Below are 17474 nucleotides of genomic sequence, written 5' to 3'. Positions count from 1 at the left end.
GTACTTCTTGTCATAACATTCTAATTATTACCATACTGTCTCTCAAACAAAAGTTTTTTTAAAATAAAGGCTAATAAATAAAAAAAGACTCAAGAAAAAAAAGTCACAGGACTGTCTTGCTACAGTGCTGTATATGGTTAGATTTCTAAATTTCTGTGTAACAATATGTAAATGTTTATTCATATTCTTTAAATATTTTTCATTTTTAAAATTTTTATCTCCATATTCTGTAGGGACTTAAGGTTTAACGTATCAATACTTGATGGAAAATACCTGTTCCATGTTATGCCTAAGATGTTTGATATTCAGACAGATAGTGAGGTAAAACCCAACTGTATATGTTGTAGGGTAATAATAAGTTTCTCTTCTGGAGGGTTAACAACAAAAGTTAGCAGACCAAAAGTTAGAGAAATAGAAGGGCTGAAAGGACAGCTAACATTTTGGCCCTAGCCTGCCAAGGTCAGTGAAGACTCAGAACATAGGAGAACCTATACTGTAACATCATGTAACTCAGTTGTGTCCCAAATTTTGTGATCAAAGAGATTATGGGGCCACAGAGCAACGTGATCTATGACCTAGAGTGTACCTAAGGAGACTCACATGGAGGAGAAAACATTCTCTCAGGCTTTCACAGAGAGCAAATTGATCAAGCAATGGCTGTGACTCATCCACATGGCTGACCCTGACAAAGGATCAGCAAACTGCGGTACAGGGTTACAGCATAAATCCTGAGGGTACTTGACTGACCTTATCAGATACAAAAGTTACATTTCTTGTTATATTGGTCTTGCTTTATCTTGGTCTTAATCATCTAGCAGAAAACTATAAAACCAAGGTATGTAAAGTAAAGCCATATTAATATGCTGAGCTGTGGAAGGCTCAAGTCCACAACTTCTGCGGATAACCCATTATGATTATGCTGGACTGTGTTGTATTGTTTTGCTGAATTTATGCACTTATAGTATTTAGATGCCAATGGAATACCCATCTCTGACAGGACTGAACAAAAGTGGGGGATACAAAGGAAGGACCATTTTGTATCTGTATATACAGAATAGTTAGGATAGATTTACAGCTACTTTCACTTAATTCAATGAGAAGAAAGATTTATACTAATAGTGTTTGGACAGGATATCCTGTCTGCATCTTGTACTATGGATAACCACTAAGAAGATAACAATGTACAATGTATTAATTATTGAAACTGTGCTATTAATCATTTTTGAAACTGTCTCATTGCTATTTGTTTCTCAAAAAAATAAAATAAAATAATCTGACACACATGTTTAAATATTATATTGCTTATCTTGTGCAAGAAACCCAAATGGTAAATTGGGAAGTAGGAGAAACATATTCAAATGGAAAGTGAAACAAGTGGGGAGGGAGAATGGAAGATAGGGAAAGAGATTTTAAAAATGGAGGGAAAAAATGGAAATAATGTTTTTTAACATGGGGAGGAAAAGAAAAGATGAAGAGAGGAGAGAGGAATGGTGGAAAAAAGAATTTAAATATATTCAGGTACAAATTCTCTATGACAAATATGGTAATTATGTGTGGCAAATATGTACTGATAAAATAAATTTTTAAAAAAACAACTCTTGAATCAAAGTCCTATGTCTAACTCTATGGAATGCCAGTAATGTGTACTCAAATGAGAAATTAATATGTTAAAACTTTAAAGCATAGAACATGGTGATAAATTTTGAAAATAGACAAATATAAAAAATAGAACAATATTCATATTTCCATTACAAGAATTAATTATATTAGTTCTTTGGCATAATTTTTTAAGGAAAAATCATTTAATTTTATAAAAAATTAAATAATTATTAATGTAACTCTAACAACATATGAAAGTACAAAGACAATACTTCAGAAGTTACTACAAGATTGTTATGCAGAAAAAACTATTATCAGCTTTAGTTTAACATCATTCAAACTGCTTTATATGGTATACATAGGTTGATATATAGAAATATAAATAATCAGAAAGAAACAGTTACTTAAAATAAAAATTTAATTTGATTTCAACTGAAGATAAAAAGTTGAAGTGAAAATGCAGGAATTAATGAAACTAAACATAATATCACATGTCCCAAATTTTCTGATCAAGGAGATTATGGGGCCACAGAGGAAAGTGATTGATGATGTAGAGTGTGTCTAAGAAGAGTCACATGGAGAGAAAACATTCTCTCAGGCTTTCACAGAGAGCAAATTGGTCAAGCAATGACTGTGACTCATCCACATGGTTCACACTGACAAAGGATCTACAAACTGCAGTACAGGGTTTCAGGGTAAATCCTGAGGAGATTTGACGGACCTTGTCAGATACAAAAGATACATTTCCTGTTATGTAGGTCTGGCTTTATTTTGGTCTTAACCATCCAGCAGAAAAGTTTAAAAACAAGGTATAAAAAGTAAAGCCATATTAATATGCTGAGCTGTAAAAGGCTCAAGTCAACAACCTCTGACATTGCCAGTCCTATGAATAACCCACTACTATTATGGACCACTGGACTATATTGGATTATTTTGCTGAATTCATGCACCTACAATACTTAAATGGCAATGGAATACCCACCTCTGACAAAACAAAAGAAAGTGGATACAAATGAAGGACCATTTTGTGTCTCTCTATACAGAATAGTTAGGATAGTTATATAGCTACTTTCTCTTAATTCAGTGAGAAGAAAGATTTGTACTAATAGTGTTTGGACAGGATATCATGTCTACATCTTGTACTATGAATAACCACTATGAAGACAACAATATGCAATATATTAATTAGTGTAACTGTCCTACTAATGGGTTTTGAAACTGTCTCATTAGTATTTATTTCTCAATAAAATTAATAAAAAATAACCATAACATCACAAAATTTATCCTAATGAAATTCTAGGAAATGACCTGTATATGAAGGTTATGAGAGATTGCAGTTATTATTTTTTATTGCTTTAACAATACTTAGTGAAATGTTTTTATGTTTGTTTTCAAGAGTGAAACATTCATGATCTACAGATGAACTTTAAAAAGGAGACTGACAGACAATGTATATCTTTTACATTTCCTTCAAATGGGGTATCTTCTGGTGCATTTTACCCAAATTACATTGCATCATTCACTTAGACCATATTGCTTACTTTAATAGGGTTTCATGGGATAATGAATTTTCACTTGTCTTGGAAAATATTTATTATTATAACTGCCAACTGATTTTTTTTGTGGTACCATAGATTGAACTCAGGACCTTGTACTTTCCAGGCAAGCACTTCTTCTACTGAGCTATCTCCCCAAGGCCACCAACTGGTATTTTTGACATTCATAGGATTTTATCCAATATTAATTCTTTCATGTGGGCCAACTAAAGTGTTCTGAAAAAGTATCATGCTTAATGGATTTCTCTACATACTTATTCATTTAAATCTGTGAATAACAGCAAGATGAATAGGTTTCCCATACCTGCAATGATGACAATCCTCTCCACTATGCATTTTCATGCATTTTAGACAGGTGATATGATAATAAAAGTTTTGCCATCCTATACTTAGTGATTCTTTTTATGTTTTGAACACAAATGGAATGTATTCAGAGAAGTAGGTTGAGTTAAGGATATTTTTCACATGCATCAGGGCTTCCCCTCCAATTTTTTCTTTTTCTTTTTGAAGGAAACTAGGAAATCTGAAGGTTTTTCTTTATTGCTTACATATGTAGGCTTTCTGAGTACCATGAATTCCTGTCTTCAATACTTAGAGAAACAAATGAAAGTTTTTCTGAATTTCTCACTTTGATAAGGTTTGCACACAGTTTAAATTCTTTTATGTATTTGAAAAATACTAGAAAAACTGAACACCAGAATACTGTGTATAGATGAGTCTCTCCCATGTATACTTGAAGGGAATTGAAACATGTGGATAACTTTCCCACATTTCTTAGCTTTATATGGCTTCTCTTCAATGTGATTCTTTCATGTATTGGAAGGGTATGGGAATGATGGAAAGCTTTTCTTCTTTTCTTACATACATGGGGTTTCTCGCCAGTAAGCCATTTTGTGTCTGTGAAGATGACTAGAGCATCTGAATGTTTTCCCACATTGCTTGCATTTATAAAGATTGCCTCCAGAGTAAACTCATTTGTGCACTATACAGAAACTGGAATAATAAATATTTTCTCACAGTTGTGACATACATAAGGCTTCTCTCGAGTATCATTAGTTTCATATACCTTAAGGTACATAGGACATCTGAAGGCTTTCCCACATTGTTTACACACTTAAGGTTTCTCTTTATTATGAGTCCTTTTATGTCTTTGAAAGCTACTGAGAGTCTGAAAGCTTTTTTACATTCTTGACATTTGGTAAGTTTTCTTTCTAGTATGAATTCTTCTGTGCAGTCAAAAGGAAGTACAATATGTGAATGTTTTCTCACATTTCATGCACACTTTGGGCTTCTCTTCATCATGAGTTCTTTCATGTGGAGCACTTTCATAAAGAACACTTGAGGACCTGAAGGCATTCCCACATTCTTTATATTCATAAATTTTCTCTCCAGTGTGAATTCCATTGTGCAGTTGGAGAGATGTACAACATGCACATTTCTTTCCACATTCCATGCACACATAGGGTTTCTCATCACTGTGAGTTCTTTCATATACATGAAGATCACTGGAAGCCTCAGAGCTTTCTCACATTCTTTACATTTACAAGGTTCCTCTCCAGTGTGAATTCTTCCATGCAACTGAAAGAAAATACAATGTGAAAATGTTTCCTCACATTTCTTGCACACGTAGGGTTTCTCACCAGTGTGTGTTCTTTCATGCACATGAAGAGCATTGGAATTAATGAAAGCTCCTATACTGCTTATGCACACAGGATTTCTCTCCAGTGTGAAGTTTTTCATGTTCTTTTAGGCAACTGAAATATCTGAAGGCTTTCCCATATTGCTTACATTCATGTAGTTTCTTTCCAATATGTATCCTTTGAAGCTTCTTAAAGAAATGCGGAAGGGTCTTCATCTTGCTTGTATTTACATGGCTTCTCTACAAGTTCTTGATTCTCATATGATTTCTTTTCACTGTGAGGTCTGAGGGAAACATTTTTGAGTGAATGGTCAATGAGGACTTTCTTACATATACAGCTTCCTCATACATATAGTCCAGTTTTTTTTTTTTTTGTTTTTGTTTTTTTTTTTTTTTTTTTTTTTTTTTAGCTAAAGTTTAATCTTGAGTGAAGATCTGGAGAACTGAAGATCTCCAGACTTCACTGACTATCTTCTTCTTTACATTCACTCTCCACAATCTGATTTTGTAGAAATTTCCCAGGGTTTTTGTATTTATCTTCATTTGCTTTCTCTCCCCATTTGTGTCAGAGATAGGTTCCTAAAGGTTTCCTGAATCACTGCTCTTTAGAAATTCTTTGTCAAAGAATCAATCAAAGCCCAGTGTTCCTGGTGAAGTTTCCAGTCAACTTCTCAGACATCACTGAATCCATTTCTGGTACAAGGTCTCTGGACTTACCAGAGTGTGTGTGTGTGTGTGTGGGGGGGTGGCTGTGCATAGATACTGTAATAGGGACAAGTTTTCCTCTTGGATATTGCAGCCATCATTTTTGTAAACTACATATTCCAATGTCAGAAAACTACTCTATCATTATAGATGATGACATTTAATATTCATATTTTTCCATTTTTTGTATTTTCTAATTTTAGTTATATTGTAATTTTTATTTTATACAGATCTACATTATACATGCTCTTTTCTGTAACTGAAATTGCCACAACTGATTTATTTTTATACAGTATCCAAATAGACTAAATACTCAGTTCTTGATAATTTATAATACCTTTGCTGTTCCCAAGTTATATAATTGTTTCATTATTTTAATTAGCCTCTTAATTGGCTGAATTTATTATAAAGTAATTTTCCAAGAAGATCATATGTGTGCTATTATTTCTTTTATGTTGAAAATGTCTATGTATCATCTTACAATTAAACCATATCTTGGGTGGATGTACTGTAATTGGTTTACATTTTCTTTTCATCTCAAGCAATACAGACAATGCTTGGTCATTTCTAGTAATGAATGCTGTGGAAAAGTCTAATATCAACTGTATTTTTTCCTCCATTCATTCTAAATAATTCAACAAATTTTTTTTGATTCCTTGCCATGTTTAGACATTTGGTTTATTTGTTTTGGTTTTGGTTTTTTGAGACAGGGTCTCGCTATGTAGTTCACGCTGTCCTTCAACTCACTAGGGAGCCCTGGTTTGCCTTGAACTCACAGCTATTCTCCTGCCTCTTCCTCTCAAGTGCTGAGATTATAGCTGTGTGTCATCACACCCAGAAAGCATTATTTTATGTTCTATTATCATGACATTCAGAAAAGGCATTTTCTTCCTGTTGCTTATCTTTTAGGTAATTTGGTTTGTTAGCTTGAATGGCTTGAAGTTTATCTTAAAAGATCAATAGTTTAAGCAAGAGTTGAGGGTGTAATTCAGTGATACTTTCTCTTGCCTAGAATGAGACCCTATTTCAAATCTCAACACCTGAAAGAATATACATAGGATATATTTGGGTATAGGGTATTATATTTTTTTAAATGTCTTTTAAATTATTTGTTCTTTTGATGTTAAGTTGGTTTTTTTGTTTGTTTGGTTGGTTGATTGGTTTTTGGCTTGGTGTAGTGGTGCATGTCTGTAGTACCAGCACTTGGGACACTAATATAGCAGGATAGCTGTAAGTTTGAGGTCAGCCTGGGCTACATCATGAGTTCTTGGCCACCCTGAACTACACAGGAGACTCTGACTTTAAAAAAGTGGTTTTGTTTTGTTTTTAAGTTCAGAGACTTTTTTAATATTATACCTTGGAACACATCTTCTATTCTTTTGGGGCTATCTATATCAAGGAAACCAATTATTTATATGACTAATTAGATTTACTTTTCCTATCTGTTAGGTCCTTCTAAGATTGTGTCTTTCTTTTCTTCTTTTTTTTTTTTTCCTGCAAAGCTTTATTCCGGAGGGGCTCAGTCCTTCTTGGCAGCTGTCTTCCTCATGGCAGCTAGCATGGTGCTCAGCTCCTTACGTTTCCTCTTGGTGTGGATGTGTGTCCCTACCCTTTTCTTGATGAACTTGAGGGCACGTTTGTCCTTGGAGACCTTGAGCAGCTCCATGGTGTGCTGCTCATAGGGGGCGAAGCTGCACACCTCCTGGATCATGTCCCACACAAACTTGGTGTGTTTGGTGAGGCATCCACTCACCAAAAACCGAGGCTGTGCCTCAGTTTGCTCCCATTCTTAGTCACCTTGTGGCCCTTATGGAGGCCCACAGCCATGGGATAGTGGATGGCCATGGCTACTGTTCTTCAATGGTTGCTATGGTGGAAGCTGTGTCTTTCTTTTAGTATATTCTACTAAATACAGATTGTGCATTTTCTTCACAGAAGTATTTATCTAAATTGCTTTCTACTCTATCTCTAGCTTGTCTTCATTTTACCCTGTTTTGTTTTGCTCATTTTGTTGTTCTTGTGTTTTGAGCTGTGTCAGGGATGAACACAAGAAAGAATAGCAGTTTTGGGGGTTGTTAAAGGCAGCAATTTGCTGTGAAAATAAATGAGGAAACCTTGAGGAGAAAATAAGGGGATTCTATGCTTTGAAATAGGAAGAAATTGAGTGAACTATTTGCCAGGTGGATGTGTGTCTTCCTAGGAGGTGTTCAACTATAACAAACATAAATCTAGGCCTTGCCTGATTAGCAATTCCTTACTATCTGTATTACTTTACTAGTGCTAACATAGCAAAGTCCCACAGAGTGGGTTGCTTAGACAGCAGAAATTTAATTTTCCATCGTTCTACAGACAAGGTGCCAGCTGGATTGGTTTCTATTGAAGGTCTTTCTCCTTTGTTTACAGATGGCTGTATTTTCCCTGTATCTTTACATAATCTTCCCTCTGTACATATTGAAATTGTCTTCGCTTATAAGGACATTAATCATAATAGGGCCTATCCCAGTGACCTCATTATAATTTTCTTTTTTAGCAGTCTGAAGAACTAAGGGTTATACCTTCAATATATGAAATTTTGGAGAATGTACCTTGGCCCATAACATTACCTAAGTTATGCTTTATCAGTAGGGGTAAAATTGTTTTAGTCTTTTTTGTGTTTTATTTATCACTGTATGTTAAATTGAGGTCTTTTTAACTTTCATTTTTATTGATGTATGTTTGCAATACACTAATGTTGCATTTATTTTGAGTAATTGGTAGAGATATAGCATATGTTGATCATATTTCTCTCTCTCTCTCTTTCCTCTGTGCATCCTCTTTTACTCTCTCCCTCCTCTCACTTCCCTCTCCAGACCTTCTTTGCATCCTCACTTCACAAGAAGCAATCTGAACACCCAGTAACTCTAAAATTTACATATGAAGGGTGGTAGCCAAACTGAGTATAATGACACCTGGAATCCCCACTACTTGGAAGGCTGAGGTTAGAGGATTGAGGGTACAAGGGCAACCTAACAACATAGCAAGACTATCAGCAAACAAACAATAACAGAATTTACCTCCCCCTTGGAATGTGGGTTACTCTAAGGCAAAGGCACTTTAAACAAAATAGGAAAAAAAAGTCTAATTTTCCTTTTATTCTTGGAAATAAGAGGTAAAGACTCATATGTGGAAGATGACTTCCCCACACTAGAAACAAGGGAAGTCTTCAATGAGGAATCTTAGCTAAGAGACTTCTGTACAAATAGACTTTGTTACAATAATTTTGTCTTCCTTTTAGCCTCCATACATAATTTAGTTACTTTTCCAAAATTGCCTCTCTGTTCAGCCTAGCATAAAAACACGTAGATTTTGCCACTTCTTTAGGGGACTCAAGTCATACAAAACTTAGATTAGACTTTTGTGATTTATGCTTTCTTCCTACTGTCTATCTTATGTCAACTTAATTCTCAGGTCCCCCTGAATACGCTAAAAGGGTAAAGATATTTATCTCCTACATATTTAAAAATCCAGCTTCACTTAGAGATCAACTAGCCATCCCTGAATCCTAATCCTCAATTCATATTGGAGAGAGTCTGAATGACCTTGCTTAGTTAAATATCCTCTTTTGGTCCAATCATTTATAGCTCTGAAGGTAGAGTCATATAAATTTGGCTAATTCTGTGCTTGGAGCAGGGGGAAAAAATCATTGTGAACTGGGCTAATACTTCATGAGGCATCTACTCAGAAATTCCAAGCTTGATTATTTCTTTCTACCTAGTATACTTTCTGTTTTTCCTAAAATTAAAAGTATTAGATCAAGAATGTAATGTTTCTGACCTAGCAAACTGACAAAAATTCAGACAGCAGTACACCCTTATGGGAAAATTGCCACTCATACATCAGTGGTGTGTGTGCCAAAAGGTATGACTTCCATGTAAAATTAATAATTAAAAAATACAGATGTATGTGCTTTCTAAACCAACCAATCTCACTTCTAGTAGTTTGCTATTCAGGAGGGATCACGAGCAAAACAGCCCAACGTTGTGAATGTTCCCATGACAGTGCTAAAGGATTTTAAGGGCTTGAGCTTTTTGCAGCTTCTGTCATGTTGGAGATAAACCTTGTGGGCATTTGGGCCCCATCATTCCATGGCAAGAATCATCTTCCCATGGGTCCCACAGTTAATTGGCTTGGGTTACCTCTTAGTTGTCACTGGCATGCCAGTGACCTTCCTTGGAACAGAAGGCACACAGATTGAATCTTTAGGAGCTGTCTCCAGCAGGTCTCAAACTTCTGGGGGAAGTTTTCTCTTAGGTTCATCTCAATGGGGCTGGACCAAGAAAGCCAAAAACTAGGTCTTGTTGGCTGGTTATTTATTCTGATTGGTATCTCATGCCCTGTCTCTACTGCTAAATACCTTGAAAATCTCATTAACCACACTGACCAAAAGGGATTGATCTACCCATTCCAATTTTTGTGATTTTTTTTTCATGATATCAGGGGTTAATTGTGTTGATAAAGGATTATAAAGATTCATACTTCATAAAGGACTTCTTCCCATTTTTCTTGTCTATAGAGATCTAGCTTTAAAATGGTGTTGAAGTTGAGGGAGTTGCCAGCAAGATAGCTCAGTGGTCTAAAGCATCTGCTTACACAAACTTAGGCAAGAGCTCAGGGACCATTGTTTAATCCCCAGCACCACATGCCACGCTAGCCCCACCCCCAGGGTGGGCTGAGCTGGCCACAAAAGAAAAAAAAGGAAAGAAAGAAAGAAAGAAAAAGAAAGGAAGGAAGGAAGGAAGGAAGGAAGAAAGAAAGAAAGAAAGAAAGAAAGAAAGAAAGAAAGAAAGAAAGAAAGAAAGAAAGAAAGAAAGAAAGAGAGAAGAGAAATTGAGGCTTTCAAGAGTCCATTTGTCTTAGTTATCAACCACATACTGAGGCCAAGCAGTATTATAAAAGAAGATAATTCCTTTTAATTTAGGTTATTTCAGTTTGCATTTTCCCCAATTAGATAGCAGACCAAGAGGGATCTTCTGGAATGCTATTGGTGTTTCTTGTATCTGAGACCTCTATAAATTTGGTGTACAATAATTAGTCATGAGGCAAGGTATGAAGCCCAAGATCAAGCAGCTACGTAAGCACTATGATACTCTTGGCCCCATGCACTTTGAGCAGTTGATTAATTGAGTGATCAAACTGCTGTTCCCAGAACAAAGAAAGCAGCAAGATTTTATTGATTGGTTGGAGTAGGCTGAGGTCTAGCAATGCTAATTGTTCTGGAGCATAGTTTTCTAAAGGATGTTTCTTCTTGTGATGGACTCAGACCACCAGGTGGTTATGGTCAACTTATCCCAGTGGCTGTTGAATGTTCATGTATCTGTCACTTTCATTCTTCACAAAACATCCTGGCTTTGTGGGTCTGGTTTCTGCAATAGCACCCAAAAGCCTTGAGGTTCTTGTGCTTTAATAGTAAGAAGGACAAGGATGGGGACAGAAAAGAGAAAAGAAAATGAAAACATATACTCCAGCAGGCAATAGGCCAAGTTAACACTGTATTATGGTCTTTTAGGCTGAACATTTTTGAATAATCAAAATGTCCATGTGCAGAGCTGAGTAGAATCTGACCCCAGAGTTAAGATAGCAAAGGGAATAGACAATATGAAGACAAAGTTGTCATGCCTTTTACTCCATTTTAGTCTCCCATTAGACATCTGAAGGCTCAAATTAAGTCAGTGTTTTAGCAAACATGGACTTCAGGCCCCTAGGAAGTAACCAAGGTACACTATCATAACCCACACATCAGAGGTGCTATCTATAGCAAAGCTAGTGGGAAACTAGTCAGGTATTGCCCAGTTATGTGACTTCCAAAATGAATGATTTTTAAGTTGACTTCAAGTGAGAGGGCTTAATTTATTTATTTTTTTTCCTTTACAATTTTCTGCATAGCAAGGTCCTGTCTCAGAAAGAAGAAAGACAGACAGACAGACAGACAGACAGAAGTTCTAGTTACTCAGGAGGTTGAGCCAGAAGGACTAAAAGTCTGAGGTCTGTGTGAGCAACAAAGTGAGAATCTGTTTCATGAAAAAGGGTGGCATGGAGGAGGTATAACAGAACTTGTAGCTCAGTGGTAGAGCACTTCTGAGTTTAACCCCCAGTCCTGAAGGAAAAAAAGAATAGTTTTAATTCATTATTTATTCATCCCCCCCCCAACCCCCGCAGTACATCTCTTCATGGGTTGAAGACCTTAAAAGTGAAACTTTTGAGGAACTCCTTAAGCACCTTTGCCACTGTGCAGATGAATTCCGGGAGATCGTAAAAATTGATATGCAGAGACAGATGTTTGTGGAACTTTTCCTACATTGTGACCATGGGAAGGTAAGACTCTTAAGCACTGCTTTTTGCAGTACTTCTTATGAAAAACTAATTTTTAGGTTGTTGTTGATGGTGATGTTTTAAATTTCTAATATGCTGTGAATGGATGCGCAGTGAAAATGGATTATGGGGCATAGAAAATACAATCCACATTTAATATTATTAGATTTAACTTAACTTATTATTAGATACTTCCTCAGACTTCTATAAATTTGCTAGGTATTATTCTCAATTTTTATGTCTTTGTTGTTAGAGACTGGCACCAGCCTATAGACCATACCTTCCCATTATTAAGACAGTGGGAACTTAAAGGTGCTTTGTTTTCTCCCTGTTGGTGTTTTCCTATGTAAAAGAGTTGCTAAGAATAGAAAGTCTGGGGTTGGGGAGATAGCTCAAGGACCCAGGTTCCAGTTCAAACCCCAGTACCACATGTTGTGCAGGCCCCAGGGCATACCTTGCAGGCCATTGAAATTGGGTGTGGTGGCATGCACCTATAATCCCAGAGCTGGAGGCTGAGACAGGAGGATCACTGAGTCTGAGCTGCTTAACGAGATCCTGTACCAAACAAACAAATAAATAAATAAAAGGGAAGAAGTCTGTTTTTTTTATTTTTCTGGGTCTTAAAAAGGATTTAAGGTGGGGGTGGTGGCACACACCTATAATCCCTGTACTTGGGGAAGTTGAGACAGAAAGGTTGCTAAGAGTTCAAGACCAGCCTGGGCTACATAGAGAGTTTAAGACTAGCCTGAAAAAATAAATAAATAAATAAATAAATAAATAAATAGACTAGCCTGATATGCATAGCAAGATCTTGTCTCAAAAATAAATAAATAAAAATTGAAATTAAAACAGTGAAAAGTTTATATTGAAAAGTATTTCTAAGGATAAATATTAGGAAAACACTTGTGTGCCAGGATACACATGGAGTTGAAAATAGATACATATTGTACTGAAGTATATTTGTTTATGAATATATTGATTTATGACCATATGTCCCAAAAAGAACGCAAGAATAGGAACAAAAGCTGGGTGTGGTGGCACACACTGGCAATCCTAGCACTTGGGAGGCTGAGGGAGGAGGGTTGGTGTGAGTTCAAGGCCAGCTTGGGCTACAAAGTGAGCTCAAGGCCTTTTTGAACTGCACAGTACCCTGTCTCAAGAAGATGAAAGAAAGAAAGAAAGAAAGAAAGAAAGAAAGAAAGAAAGAAAGAAAGAAAGAAAGAAAGAAAGAAAGAAAGAAAGGAAGGAAGGAAGGAAGGAAGGAAGGAAGGAAGGAAGGAAGGAAGGGAAAATATCTAGGGGCAAAAATGAGAGAATACTGAATGAAATTATAAAATTTAGCCATAGTGACCTAAAAATTTGTTGTACGATGTATACAAGTTTAAATCTAAGCTTCCTGGCAGTAAATGTGGGGGGAAAAATGTCCTAATACACAATTTTTTCTTTTCTTTTCTTTCTTCCTTTCTTTCTTTTCTTTTCTTTTTTCTTTTTTTTTTTTTATGGTTTGGGGACCTTGCACTTACCAAGGCAGGTGCTTATGCCACTGAGCTATATCCCTAGCCCAACAATATTTTAAAGATAAATTAAAATTGGTACCAAGAAAAAGTATATCAATTTGAAATTCAAAGTGCAACCAACCTGTAGGTATTCATTAAAGGGACCCTATGTGATAACTAAACATCTTTTTTTAAGTAATAAATGGATCAGAGACTGTCTCAGAGTTTCTTATAACCCGATAAGTGTAGGCAAATGATATTAATCCTGATTGTAATTCAGAAAAAGCCATTCCTAAAGGAACTGAAATATGCAATCTAGATTCTTAGATTCCCTGCTTACGTGGCTTGATCAGGAATATATTGTATAAAGTCTGAAATGTCTATGTGTATTTCAAATATCTCATGAACATTACTTATTTAAACACAATTTCTAATAAACACTGAGTGATAGAGGCATTAAGATTTTACTGATAAAATGTCTGTAGGATAACTGCTTTCTGTTGGCCAATTTAGCATCAATCTATGTGTGATAACAAACAGGACAATATTTAGAGGACTGAATTTTCCTTTGCAATTTTTTGCTCTTTGTTTTTCTTCCCATGATTCAAACAAACATTATGTGTTGATCTTTGATAGATAGAATCTAGAAAATAAATTGAGTTTCTGAAGGAATATTTTGAAATTGATTTTATTAGTATGCTTTGGTGCATGTAATGTTCACATTCATTATAAGGAATTTGTACCTGTTCATAATATATATTTGTATTTTAAAGATAATAGAGGGCCAGCCAAATAGCTCAGTGGATTAAAGTGCTTGCAAGCAGGAACAGTGGCCGGGGGTTCAATTCCCCAGGCCTGCCGTGCTGGCCCTACCTCTGGGGTGCACTGAGACAGTAATTGAGACTGGGTGTGGTGGTGCAAGCCTGTAATCCCAGCTCTTGGGAGGCTGTAAACAAGTGGATCACTATGAGTCTGATCTAGTTGTGAGATCCTGAACACCCTGTAGACCCGTCCCTAAAATACAAAAAATAAAAAAATAAAAAGATGAATAAAGATAATAACGATCAATAAAAACAATGTAGAATTTCAAAACAAGATAATAGGAAATTAACTGGTTATCATATTGCATATTGTTATCTTCAAAGTAGTTGCTCAGATTAACAGATATAGGTACGTAAGATCGATCAAATAATATAAACATTAACTGTTCCTTTCAATGAACTGAGAGAAATTAGCAGTATAATTATCTTAGCTATCTTGACTGTATATTCCTACCTTTTCTCCTTTCCCTCATCCCAGCTGTTCTTTTCTTTTGAGCAGTTTCTTTTCCTTTCACAATATCTGTTGTACTTTTTGGATCTTATTTACTCTTCCAGTTTTTTATGCTAGGGTGACAATATGATGTTTACACATACAAGTCTGATTTATTCCCCTTACAAGTATTGTTTCTAGTTGCAGCCATTTACCTATAAAAGCTTCAGTTTACCTTTCTTTATAGCTGAGAAGTACTCCATTATATATCTTGAATCTTCTTTTGTTTGCCAATTCTCCTCCCCACCTTCAACCCTCCTTCCCCCATCCATGTATAAAAACTTTGTTTCCATTTTTTCCTTCTATTTTCTTTTTTTCCCCCTTTCCCTTCCCTACTCCTTTTTTCCCCAGAAAATTTGAACATTTTCTTCCTACTTCTCAATATCTATCCTCCATTTTGGTCTTTATTCACACTTCGGGTCAATCCCACAAGAGATATAATATGATATTTAAACATGTTTATCCAATTTATTTCACTTAAAATTATGTTTTCAAAGTACACCCATTTACCTAAAAGTATCTCAAGTTCATCTTTCTTTATGACAATGTAGTACCCCATTGTATATAAAAACCACATTTTTTTAATACATTCATCTGTTGATGGGCATCTGGGCTGTTTCCAAGATTCAGCCATTAAAATAGTGCTTCTAAAAATATTTGTATACATCTATCACTGTACTATGATGCTTTTAACACTTTCAGGTAGATGTGAAGAAGGAGAATAGTGGGTCAAGTGGAATCTCTAAAAACTAGTTTTAGTTTTTGAAGAACTCTCCATACTAATTTTCATATAGGTTGTACCATCTTATACTCCCCACCAACAATAAAGTATTCCTTTTTCCCCACAACCTCACCAGCATTTGCTATTGGTTGATTCCTTGAAGATAGCATTCTTTCTGGAGTGAGATGTTCAATGTTTTTTCATATATTTATTTTGTACTTTTTCATTTTAGAAGTGTCTTCATTTGAAATGCCCATCTTTTAAAATGTATTTAGTACAGGGTCTACAGCGTTTCACTACACAGATTGGACTCGTAGTGATCCTCCTGTTTTCAGCCTTTCAAGCACTGGAATTACAAGTGTGCACCACCATACCTAGCCTCCTTTGCTGTCTCAGTGTGCCCCAGGGGCGGGGCTGGCACACAGGGATCGAACCCGGGTCCCTGCATCTGCCTAAGCAGGTGCTTTAATCTGCTGAGCTATCTGGCCAGACCTGAAATGCCCATTTTTGATTGAATCATTAAATTGGGGGGTATTGTGGTTTGTGTCTAGATGTTCCCCCAATTCCTCATGCTTTTTCAGAGGTGGCTGGATCTAGAGTATGTGGTGCTTGTATTAATTCATGGTGCAATGCTAGGATCAAGGGTACTAGAAGAGTGCTACATGCCCTAAGCAGCCTGGGTAAAGTATAAGGGACAAGAAGGGCTGTGGCCACCCTGTTATCTCTTTGCTACCTTCTGCATACCATGAACTTTTTTTTTTTTTTTGGACTGCAAGGCCTGTATGCCATCCACCCTGCCTTGAAACCAACCAATTGCAAACTGAAACCTCTACAAATTGTGAGCTAACTAAACCACTTCTCCTTTCCCTTTGGGTGTTGGGTATTTTGTCTCAGCAATGAGAAAAGTAACTAACCCAAAAGGTGTGGGCTTTTTTTTTTTTTAGTTATTTATATATTCTAGCTATCAGTCCTTTGTCTAGGAATAGCTGGTAAAAGTTATTTTGCTTATTCTCTGGGTTGTCCATTCACTCTGTTGGTGGTTTCTTGTGCTGTGCAAAAGCTTTTTAATATGATGTGATCACATTTATTGATTCTGTGTTATATTTTCTCTGTCATCAGGGTTTTATACATAAATCTTGCCTATTTTATCTTCCAGAAGATTAGTGTCCCTATTTAGGCTTTCAATCCATTTTTATTTTACTTTAGTGCATGGTTAGAGATATAGGTGTAGGTTTTATTTGGGGCATATGGAAAGTCAGTTTACTTAGCACCATTTATTAAAGAACTATCTTCTAATGAAGGTGTTTGGGTGGTAGCTGAGTATGTTTGGAGTTCTTTCTACATCTTCTATTCTGTTCTGTTGAGCCTAGGGTCTGTTTTGTTGCCACTATAATGCTGTTTTCATCATTGAGTTTTGTAGTATAATTTCAAGTTGGGAATTGTCTTTATTGCTCAGAATTATGTTTGTTATTCTAGGTCTTTTCTGGTGTCAAATGAATTTTAGAATTTCTTTTCTAGTTCTGTGAGGTATGGTCACAGAATATTGATATTTTGATTGGGATTGCATTAAATCTGCATAACAGTTTGGGAGTATAGCCATTTTCACTATGTTCGTTCCACCTATCCCAGAAAAGGTAAATCATTCATTTTCTAATGTCCTCTTTGATGTTCTTTTCAGAATACCATAGTTTTCAATGTAGGGATCTTTTAGTGCCTTCATTAGATTGATTCATAAGTATTTCATTTTTCTTGATGCTATTGTCAGAGGTGTCATTTTCTTAATTTCTCTTTTAGTGAGTTTATTATTTGTATACTGGCATGTTATTGATCTTTGAATATTGACTTTGCATTGTGCTATGCTTCCATGTTCAGTTATTAATTCCAGGAAGTTTTGGTGGAATTTTGGGAGTCTGTGTAGAGTATCATGCCATCCCTCAGCAAATAATGATAATTTAACTTCTTCCTTTTCTATCCATATTACTTTTATTTCTTTCTCTTGTATAATTGCTCTGGCTAATGTTTCCAAAACTATTCTGGAGAGGAGTCGTGATAGTAGGTATCCTTGCCTTTTTTCTGATTTTAGAGTAAAAAGCTTTTAG

At 35.8% G+C, this 17474-nt stretch overlaps 1 protein-coding gene across 1 annotated transcript in view; it reads left to right on the top strand.

The window, feature by feature from the left end:
- The window catches only part of Efcab5 (EF-hand calcium binding domain 5), a 242731-nt gene that overhangs the window by 90970 nt on the left and 134287 nt on the right, over positions 1 to 17474 (top strand). Inside the window, exon 7 of the mRNA XM_023720027.1 lies at positions 11695 to 11850. Within this exon, the coding sequence (XP_023575795.1) occupies positions 11695 to 11850 (156 nt within the window). The remainder of the gene's footprint in view (positions 1 to 11694; positions 11851 to 17474) is intronic.

Source organism: Octodon degus, unplaced genomic scaffold (assembly GCF_000260255.1).
Source record: "Octodon degus isolate 3935 unplaced genomic scaffold, OctDeg1.0 scaffold00072, whole genome shotgun sequence".
In the NCBI taxonomy this organism is placed as follows: Eukaryota; Metazoa; Chordata; class Mammalia; order Rodentia; family Octodontidae; genus Octodon; species Octodon degus.
The sequence above is the reverse complement of the archived record's forward strand: the minus strand, read 5'-3'. Positions and strand labels throughout refer to the sequence as shown.